This window comes from Lactuca virosa, chromosome 2 (assembly GCF_052849685.1).
Source record: "Lactuca virosa cultivar CGN04683 chromosome 2, Lactuca_virosa_CGN04683_v6, whole genome shotgun sequence".
NCBI lineage: Eukaryota > Viridiplantae > Streptophyta > Magnoliopsida > Asterales > Asteraceae > Lactuca > Lactuca virosa.
Genome location: NC_136427.1, coordinates 167567930 through 167579456, shown reverse-complemented (window position 1 = coordinate 167579456; position 11527 = coordinate 167567930). Strand labels below are relative to the sequence as shown.

At 38.9% G+C, this 11527-nt stretch overlaps 1 protein-coding gene across 1 annotated transcript; it reads right to left on the bottom strand.

Moving 5' to 3' along the window:
* Positions 1-231: 231 nt before the first annotated feature.
* LOC145156597 (uncharacterized) lies at positions 232-1746 on the bottom strand. Its single transcript, XM_079075899.1, has 6 exons — positions 1534-1746; positions 1347-1397; positions 934-985; positions 802-860; positions 683-728; positions 232-530 (listed from the first exon to the last, which is right to left on the bottom strand). Exons 1-6 carry the CDS (start codon positions 1657-1659, stop codon positions 388-390), a joined length of 477 nt encoding a protein of 158 aa, XP_078932025.1. The 5' UTR covers positions 1660-1746; the 3' UTR covers positions 232-387.
* Positions 1747-11527: the final 9781 nt, after the last annotated feature.

Genomic DNA, 11527 nt, shown 5'->3' with positions numbered 1-11527 from the left:
TCCTAAGAAAAAATACATACCAAAGGAATCATTTTTGCAGTTTTATCTAAAAACAAATAAAACTAGTTAAACCGACTCTAAAGGGGTAAAATGGTCATTTTGGGGTCCTAACAGCTAGATGCAACTACATTGTCATTTTTTCATAAAACAAAAGCAACTTTCTAAACGAAAATCTGGGCTTTTTCAGGTAGGTTAACTAATTTTAGGCTTAATTTTCCAAATAATCAAACATGTAAAATACTTGATACATTTAACATATATTTGCATTTCAGTTCCATTATTCAATCATTTTAGAATCATTATAATTCTAGTTCAAAAACAATATCATACATATATCTACACTACAAGGGCCAAAACAGATCATGTTTCACAAAAGAAAGGCTGAAATCACCGAAGCCTTTGTTTTTGTGAACGTGTCATATAAGTGTCTTCAATGTATCTTGTAATTAATGAAATCCCATAATGAGAAGCACTTGATGCAGCATAATATGATGTCACACTCAGCTGTGTGAAATTTGGAAGCCCATATCCTATAATATTAAATAAAAATGATAGATCAGCCAATTTGGTTGGTTGGAATCATGGAATGAAATGGAATCACATTCCTTCAGGAATTGTCGATTCCATTCCATCACACAAAACAAATTTTTTTTTTTTTTTAATTTGAGAACTGATTACATACCTCCTAATGCAGCACTTGCAGCAGAAAACATTAACAATGGAGGAACCTGTGGAAATAAGAGAATTTTAAAATTCCATAAAGAAAATTAAAAAGGAAAAATATTTAATTTGTAGAAGTACCCCTATAACGAATGGAAGCCACTTTGGCCCTTTGACATGTTTTTGGAGATAAGGCATTCCTGTGATAAATTAATGTTATAGTCTGTGTATAAATTAAGTCAATCTTCATAAAATGTATAAAATATTATATACCTGTATTCAGACCATAAAAAGCACTGAGCATTCCACCTAAACCACAGCCAGCCTATCAAATCCAGAAGATATGTTATATACAACTATTAATTTGTTAGGATACAGCAAACTGCAACTCAATTTCAAAAAGTTTGAATGTAAACCCTAACGCCTAAATAAGGCAATCGGATGAAATGAAAATATCACATGTTGCATATAAGCTTGAATCTAGTTTGTTTGATATAAGAACCAAATCTGGTATGTAAAATCAAAACCTAAAATGTGTTCCTGATCAGTGATCAACAACCAGAACTTCTCAGGATCTCAATTTCGTAATCGAAAATCAATAAAGAACGAGTATGTATGGATTAAATAGTAATGATTCACATATTAAATTTGAGAATTTGGAGCAAAGTAGTGGTGATAAGTATTACCACAGCCGTGGCATCATGTAACACTGGAGTGATGGTCCATTCACCTTTGTCCTGCATCAATGAAAGCATAGCATGTGTATAAACCATGAATCAGCTCAAATTCAAAGGATAGAAAGAAAATTACATGATGAAATTGAATAAAATAATGAAAGTGGGATGAGATTAAAAAGAGGATGAATCAACGCACCGAGTCTGAGTCGAGGAGGGAGAGACAACGAGGGCAGCGGGGAGTACCGAGGCCAGGATTGATGGTGGGCTCGTGATACAGATTTCCCGTTCGTAGCTTCTCTTCATACACCTCTCGAGTCCCCATCGAAATCACACAAACGTTCAGTTTCAGCGGAAACCTATCGGAGGAAAGTTCTACTCTCCAGAATGTTTGAGGGTTGCTTGGACTTTGGATTTGGAGTCGGTTTTCGTACCTATGGACTGGACTGTGGCCCAAGTTATTGTCCAATTGGTTGAGTGATTCCAAGTCCAAACTCCAAGTCCCAAGCGTCCAATAACATAATAACTTTGTGTTGGTTGGACTTCCCTAGAGGTGCACAAATTGGTTTTTTATTTTCAAACTGGTTCGGTTTTTTAAACCGGTTCGGTTCAGGTCAATAAAATCAATACCAGTTCAGACCTAAACCGGTTCGGTTTAAAACCTGTTCCTTTCTAAAAAAAGTTGAACCCATCTAAACCGGTTTCGTTCGGTTCCAAACCGGTTCATATGAAATCGATTCTCCAACTGGTTCTAAAAAACCACTCGGAAAAACATGGTTTGGAGCAGGAGGAGGTTTTGTTCCTGCAGAAAAGTACGCATGTGTGCTTCTGTTTGTGTGTTCCAATTAAAAGTGTCATAGCCTTTGTCCATCATGCACATTATATACTTCATTAGGTCCATTGCCACAATAAGTTTGGGAGGTTGACAATTTTCCTCCTTAGAGTGCTTTGTTTTTGTAGTTTTGGCCACAATAAGTTTGGGATGTTGACAGTTTTGGTTCTTGGATTGCTACCGCCTTAATATTTACATAAGCAATCCCTGCTTTAAAATTATGTTTACAGAAATAGTCTCTATAATTTACAGAAATGGTCCATATATTGATAAAAAAATTACAGAAATGGTCGCATTGATTTATACTTTCATAAGTTTGCCGATTTTCCCATATTAATCCAAAAGCGGCGTAGCCGCGCGTTGTTTACTAGTTTTAATATATATTTGGTAGAGCCGGCAAAAATCGACCTAACCCACCAATCCAACCCGAACCCAACCCAAAAATAGTGGGTTGCGTTGGGATTTTCAACTCATTTAAGTTAAATTGGTCAACTCATCTAACTCATTTAATTAAATAGGTTGGGTTGGGTAAAAATTATCAACATGTTTTCAACTCGCCGACCCATTTAACTTTAATATACATATTAAATTTAATAATTATTTGAATATTATCAATGTATTAATCAAATTATTAATTTATAAATTATAATGTTGTATTATTATTTATGTTTTAAAAACATGCAATCCTGGTCCTCATCATTTTTATTAGTGCAAACAATATTAAACACTCTCCAAAATCACTTTGAAATTTAATATTTTTAATGTTATTTGAACAATATATTTGTATTTGTGAATTGGGATTGTACTTTTGTCATACTTTGAAATTTTATTTACGTTTGGAACTAATTTAAGTGGTATAATCTTTAGCTAGGTAATTTATTTATGTGATTTTAAATGGGTTAGCCCAAGTTTAACCCATTTATTTACTAGGTTGGGTCGAAAACTACATAAACGGGTCAACCCAGTGGTGCTCCTATAAGGACTTCTCGAACTGCAAACCAAGGCAACAGCCATGGTCGACCAAGAGGATGATCTTATAAGGACTTCTCGAACTGCAAACCCAACGCATTCTATGGCGACGGAGGTGTCATCGCCCTAACAAGGTGGTTCGAGAAGACTGATTTGGTATTCGAAATATGGCTTGTCCGGAAGAGAATAAAGTCAAATTTGCTACCTGCACTTTCACCGATGGGGCCCTCTCTTGGTGGAACGGTCAGGTCAAATCTCTAACACTCCCCGTGGCTAACGCATTGAGTTGGGAAGACCTAAAAATCATGATGCTAGCAGAGTATTGCCCAAGGGGCGAAATACAAAAATTGGAGCAAGAACTCTGGAGCCTCACAATGGAGGGTTCTGATATAACAACATACACTACGAGGTTCAGTGACTTGGCAGTACTTTGTCTCAAGATGGTCACCCCGGAAAGCAAAAAGATAGAACGTTACCTCTGGGGACTATCACCCCAGATCCAAGGAAGTGTGATAGCTTCGAAACCCTCTACCTTTGATAGTGCCAAACGCCTGGCACGAACGCTCGTAGATCATGCAGTCCGTCAGGGCTTCATGACACCCGTTCTCGAACCAGTGAAAGGGAGTGATAACAAGAGAAGACATTGGAACAAAAGGAAGGGCAAATCAACGCACGAGCCCGCCAAGAAACAACAAGTAGTGGCAGTGCACGCTGTCACTGTCCCGGCCACTCCAGCACCAGCAAAACAATATGCTGGAACCTTGCCCAAATGTAACAAGTGCAACTTCCACCATGTTGGAGCTTGTAGGGAGATGCACTACACAAACTGCAACAAGAAATGACACAGCGTCCGTTTTTGTAAAGAGCCAGCTCAACAGACAGTCCCAACCACATCTAACGGAATAGGCCGAACATGCTACGGGTGCGAGGAAACGGGGAACTTCATGAGGGAATGCCCAAAGGCCAATAACAGGAATGTTGGGGGTACAGGAAGAGTTCTGACATTAGGGCACGAGGAAGCCCTGAAGGATCCCATGGTGGTTACCGATACGCTCCTTCTCAATAACTCTTATGCATGCGTACTCTTCGATAGTGGTGCGGAGAGGAGTTTCGTAAGCCACAAAGTTAAAAACATGCTCAACCAAAAACCACAAACACTTAACGAAGTATTTACCGTAGAAATGGAAAATGGTAAAACTAAAAGTACTAAAGACGTGTACATCGGGTGCACGATAACTCTAAACAATCATTCATTTCGAATCGATTCAATACCGGTTACAATAAGGAGTTTCGACATCATCGTTGGTATGGATTGGCTAAGTCCTCACCACGTCGATATCTTATGCTACGAAAAAGCAGTTCGAGTCAATTTACCAAATAACGGGACCCTCGTCAGCTACGGCGACAAACCTAGTTCGAGTCTAAAAATCGTCTCATGCATTAAGGCTCAAACCTATCTGCGCAAGAAGTACCATGCATGCCTAGCACACGTTGTTGACAAGAAGAAGGAGGTAAAGGATATCAAGGATATTCTGGAAGTCCGAGACTTTCCCGATGTATTCCCCGAAGACCTTCCGGGAGTACCTCATGCACGACAAGTCGAATTTCGCATCGACTTAATTCCTGGAGCCAACCCCATCGCAAAGTCCCCATATCGATTGGCTTCGGCCGAAACGAGGAATTATATAGTCAACTAAACGAACTACTGAACAAAGGATTTATCCGACCATGATTCTCGCCTTGGGGAGCACCGGTTCTGTTCGTTAAGAAGAAATACGGATCGTTTCGCATGTGCATCGATTACCGTGAGTTGAACAAACTCGCTATCAAAAACCGATACCCCCTACCCCGAATCGATGACCTATTCGACCAACTTCAGGGAGAGTTCTACTTTTCAAAAATCGACCTGAGGTCGGTTTACCACCAACTGCGTGTCCAGGAGGAGGATGTTCCCAAAACGGCGTTTCGGACTTGCTACGGTCACTACGAGTTCGTGGTGATGCCCTTCGGATTGACGAATGCACCAGCTGTGTTCATGGACCTGATAAATCGAGTATGCCGACCTTACTTAGATAAATTTATCATTGTATTCATCGATAACATATTGATCTATTTCGCGAAGTAAGGAAGAGCATAACCAACATCTACGACAAATCCTGGAGACATTGAGGACGGAAAAGTTATATGCCAAGTTTTCCAAATGTGAATTTTGGATCCGAGAGGTGGAATTCTTGGGTCATGTGGTCATCAGAGAGGGAATACATGTGGATCCCTCCAAAATCAAGGCAATCGAGAACTGGAAGGCACCAAGAACACCGACGGAGATCCGCCAGTTCTTAGGTCTTGTTGGATACTACAAAAGATTTATTCAGAACTTCTCAAGGATCGCTAAGCCACTCACTACCTTGAAGCAAAAAGGGATGACCTTCAACTGGGAGGAAAAATAATAAGTTGCTTTCCAGACACTGAAACAAGCCCTATGCAGCGCCCGATCTTGTCTCTTCCAGAAGGAACTGATGATTTTGTGGTCTATTGCGACGCTTCGAATCAGGGTCTTGGGTGTGTGCTTATGCAACGGGGAAAAGTAATAGCCTATGCCTCGAGACAACTTAAGACGCACGAAGTGAACTAAACAACACATGACCTCAAGGTAGGAGCAGTAGTGTTCGCCTTGAAGATCTGGAGGCATTACCTCTACGGCACCAAATGCACCGTCTTCACTGACCATAAAAGTCTCCATCACATTTTTGATCAAAAGGAACTAAACATGAGACAACAACGATGAGTGGAACTACTAAATGATTACGAATGTGAAATTTGTTATCATCCAGGCAAGCCCAACGTAGTAGCGGATGCCCTCAGCCGAAAAGAATACTCAGGCTGGCGAGTAAATTCGTTGACCATAACTATCCATTCACACCTATCCACTCATATCAAAGAGGCTCTGTAACATCCATAAATTTCGATCCAATTTAAAACATTTCAAATCATTTAAAATCATTTAGTTATTACAAATTGTTTTCAAAATAGTTTAAACATCAGAGTTCCCAGAAATCATAATCATCAATCGAGGAAGTGTACGGTCACGCCTTCGCCTTCCCACGGTCATCCGGTGAACCTGAAACAATAAACTGAAATTGTAAGTTCGAAGGCTTAGTGAGTTACCCCCAAAATACCAACGTCATACCGATATAACCATATCATATAACATGTAAGCAAACAAATCAACCATGCATCTCGAGTCTACAGTGTGACTGCTCCGCCCGCACCGGGCCTTCAATCCACATGGTCCACTCTCTGAGTCTACAGAATGCATAATGAGCCTTCAGCCTAGCTGGACCGCCTCGCAGGTCTTCAGTCTATCTGGACCGCTCTCTGAGCCTTCGGCACGTCTGGATCGCCTCGCAAGGCCTTCAGCCTATCCAGACCGCTCGCAGGGCGTTCGGCCTAACTATGTGCCCTCCTGGGCCTGCAGTCTATTCGCTCCGCCCTGGGTATGTTGGCCTTCAGCACAAAGCAGGACCGTCTCAACCCAACCCCCAATTAAACAACCACGTACACATATAACAGATAATCACATAACAGTCTATAGACAACAAACCGATCTAACATATCATATAGCATAGCAACATCCTATAACCAGGATACCGACCTAACCGGTCACTAACATAACATCATCCTATATACCAGGATACCGACCTAAACCAGGTTACTAAACATAATACCATCCTGACTACCAAGATGCAGATCTAGCAGATCAATAAACATATTAAGCAAATACCCATATACAAATCAGATAAAGGGTCGGCCTTGGTGCCTTACACTCTGTTGATATAGTGAGGATAACTCACCTCGCAGTGCCGATATGAACTGAAGAATCGAACTCCCGAATCGCTATCTCACCGGAAATCCCAAACTAACACATGATAAAAATCAAGTCATTACACAACATAACAATCTTGACTAAGGGGGTCCACGCAGTCCATCATGTCTATTTTGTCTTTTCTCCAATTTGAGCCAAGGCCCAATACCAAAACAAGACCCTGTTAAGTCATTTTCCCATTAAGTGCTTAATACTCAGATTCAGAAGCTACAATCACAGATCCAAGCCGTTTCCAATGTCTTAATCCATAAAGTCACTGACTTGGTGACTTTGCATGCCCCAAACAAGTCCAAACTCCAAAAATGATATTCTACTTCCATGAAAGTGGTCTTAACTCTTGCATGAACCCATTAAGACCACCAAGATGACAACTTTCTGTCCTAGGGAGTCATTTAGCACTAAGGGTGGCAACCCTTAGCCTAGAAGCCGGATTTGGACTAATAAGCTTCAACCTTTGGACCAAAATGACTTCAAAACTAAACAACACTAGATCTAAGACTCATAGATAAAGTTTATAGCTTTATACCTCCAAGTGATTTGAAATGGAACCCCGAACTCAGATCTACTGCTTCCCCTTTGATCTACCACCTTGCTATACTCTTCACTTGCTTGGAAATGGCTTCACAATCACAAAAATTCTCTCTAATGACCTCCAAAGCTCCAAGAACACTCAAGGGATGGTTAGGGTTTCGTGGTGGATGTATGAAGAAGAGAGGGATGCTGATAATTGGGGTGTTATGTGAAGGGTTTTGAGCATTCTAACACTCCTATGGTGTACATGCAACCCTAGAAACCTTGGATCTATGTTTTACTATGATACATGCAAAATTGATTTTCCAAGGTTCTTATCCTATCTAGCATAGCATGGGGAACTATTAAACATAAATGCTAGAAGAAGAACATACATTTTGTGGTTTGGATTCCTTGAGAACCTTGTGAGCCTAACACCTCAAGTGTGATGCCTCAAATGTCTCACACAGCACCACAACACCTGGAATGACCTTGAGAGAAGTTTAATTACACCTCAATATCGGCTAGCCCTCTTTCTTGTACAAGTAGTAGTCACAGTGCCGATTTTGCTTGCATAGGGTTCTTTATATAGTTGTGGCACAAGTAGGGTTACACCATGTAAACCCTAATTGTCATGGCTTTCCATATTCCATGATCCATGGGTTTGTAACCTCCATGGATTATCCATGGAGCACCTTATGGATTTTAACCCAATCCATACAAACCATGGATCATTAGCCCACTATACAATAATAGATGATTTACACAATCAACCCCATATATTTAATTAGTCTCCTTTTGATCATTTAATTAATTCCAAATTAAATCTTTGATCAATACTAATTAAATAATATTATTAATATATTAGAACTTATAATATATTAATAATCATTAAGTGACCTTTCTCTCATTTAGTCTATCCAAGTGTTGCAATGCCATGCAACCCAAATGGACCATGCCAACCGGGTCAAGTACATTCCAGGAATAGTTATGAACTTAGACACCTAATCCAACAGTCTCCCACTTGGATAAGTCTAATAACTATAACTGCAAGAATGACTTCATGAACCGATCAACAATCGTAGCTCTTTCAAGGTCTTGCAGAACTGAGATGATGATGATACGCCATTTAAGATAAGTGATCATATAATCCTCTGTTCTAGATATCAACAAGACAAATACATGGAACAATGTCTTACTTATTGTCCAGCAGTTTGTTTCCCGATTTCCGATTGGTTTGACATAGAACTTAATTGAACACATCAACTTAGTTCTGACCGGGCCCGGTACATGGGTCAACACAAAATCATCGAGGGGCCCAGATATCGTGTCACAACTAGCAAATTTGGCTAGGAAATTCTACCCTTAAGTAAACATTAACAATGGCAACAATTTTAACCATGACTTGAAAACATGATTTATGAGTGTTCAATGACAACAAACTTCCATTTAAAAATCCAAATGAAAGATCAAAGTTCAATACAAACACTTCGAATGGTCAACTACAGATTGGAAACCCTAAAAATCACGGTTTAAGTCCATTATGGACTAGGATTTTCTTATCGGGCCTAATGGACCCATAAGCCTCCAATGTGACTACTTTGGGCTTAAAACCCTTAAATGGGCTCTAAATGGACCCATATTCATAAAACTTAACGTATTGGGCCATGTGGACTTAAAATGGCTCATGTTATCCCTAATGGGCCATGTTGGGCCATAATAACTACAATAGCCCTAATGGGCCGTAAACTCCATTTATTTGGTTCTAATGGGTCGTAAATATCCAAAGGAGCCTAATGGGCCGAGAGCTAATTAATTGGGCCACATGGGATCATGACCAAGCAAGTAAGGCCCAAGCTACCCATCCTTTCTTCTCTTCTTAGCCTTTCTCGGCCCAACTATTATATAAAAAAAAAGAGAAATTTAAAACAAGATAATGTGAGATCTTGACATTGTTGGATAAGGTGTCTAAGTCCATAACTATTTCTGGTATGTACTTGACCCGACCCGGCATGGTCCATTTGGGTTGCATGGCACCATGCAATTGGATAAACTAAAATGAGAGAAATAACACTTATGGTTTATTAATATATTATAAGTTCTAATATATTAATAATATTATTTAATTAGTTTGATCAAGAATTAATTTAGAATTAATTAAGTGATCAAAAGATAACTAATTAAATATATGGATAGATTATGTAAATCTTCCATATCTTATATAGTGGGCTAAGAGGCTCCATGGATTATCAAGTTGGGTTCCACCCATAGGATGCTCCATGGGAGTTACAAACCCATGGGTCATGGAAATGAAGAGTCATGACACATTAGGGTTTACATGGTGTAACCCTAGATGTGTCAACACTATATAAGAAACCCATTCTCCACCAAAATCGGACACACATAAGAAACAAGAGGGCTAGGCCGATTTTAGAAGTGTGTATTCTCTCTAAAGTCATTCCAAAAGCATTTGGTGTTGTGTGAAGCATTTGAGGCATCACACTTGGGGTGCTAGGCTCACAAGGTTTCAAGGATCATAAGCAACAACAAGGTAAGTTATTCTATCTTTCATGCAAGTTAAAATTTGTTCCCCATGTATGCTAGATAGGAATATAACCTTGGAATTCAACTTTGCATGATAATTAGACAAACATAGATCCAAGGTTATTTGGGTTGCATGTACACTTAGGAAGTGTTAGAATGCTCAAAACCCATCAGTGGTATCAGAGCCTATGTTTGTTTGTTGTTTTTTTTTTGTGTGCAAACAGCTTGAAAAAAAAAATCGTTTTTCTGTTTTCTGCTCGTATGAAAGTTTGCACATTTGTTGCTGGAAATGGACTAGAAACATTACCCTAAACTGTTTTGATGTTTTAAAGCTTGTTTTAGATGGTGTAATGTTTATGCTAATCCATTTACAATGGCAATTATTAAAATTACAAGTTTTTTTTAAGTGTAATTTTTTATTCTTGAAAGTGTTCATATTCATGTTCTTGAACTTATGAAGATTAGATGATCATAGGAATTGTTTGTAACCTTCATGGTAGTTTAATTCATGATCATAATGTGTTTTAATGGAGTCCATAACTTGTCCTCAAGTTATGGAAAACCAAAAGTCTCACTTTTATTAAAGCCATTAAAAGAACACAAGAGTTATAAAAATGAAGAGTCTTCATTTTTATTACTCAATTAATTCATAAGTTATAAGAAATGAAAAGTTTTGGAAGTTTACAAAACTTGCCCTCAAGTTTTGGAACATGTAAAGTCTTGATTAAAACTTTAGTTCCAACCCTTAGAATTTTAAAAGTTAAAATTCAACCCTTATACTTTATAATATTATAAGTTACTAATATATATATGTATAACGTCAAGTCGTCTTACCGCTAGTACGCCTCATTCACGAAGCCGGTCTATAAGGGGGGTATAAGGTTGTTGCCTATAAAATGGCAACTTAATGGGTGTCCACTCTCACCCACCGCTTCCTTGATCGGTGGAGGGTCGTTAGCCGAACGGGTAAGACAAGGACTTATAAATTCTCATTAAAAGTATGATGAATATTATAAAGTAACTAAATGATTTTATTAAATTCTCAATCTTAGTTACTTTAGGAAAATGTGAATAAGGTGCTAATCCATGAAATTACACTTTACACTTTGTTTAAGTCGTTGGTGGAGCGTGTGTGGTTAACCGGCACACTAACTTGGACTTAACAAGGTAGGTAAAGGGTGACTTAAGGTTTACCATAGCATCGGTGGAGCGTGTGTGGTTTACCGGCACATCGATTGAGTGATAAACCTTAAGGGTACCAAGTGATTTGCATGGTTACTTCACACCTCGTTTTGTGATCCTCGGTATCCCAGTCACAAAACTTGGAGGGCACCTCGAGATTGAAACATGCCTTTGAAAAGTTCATTGAATCTCAAAAGAATATAGGAATTTCTAAGAACCAATTAAAAACCTAATATTTATATTTCGTTTTTCATGGTGGAAATTGGTGAATCG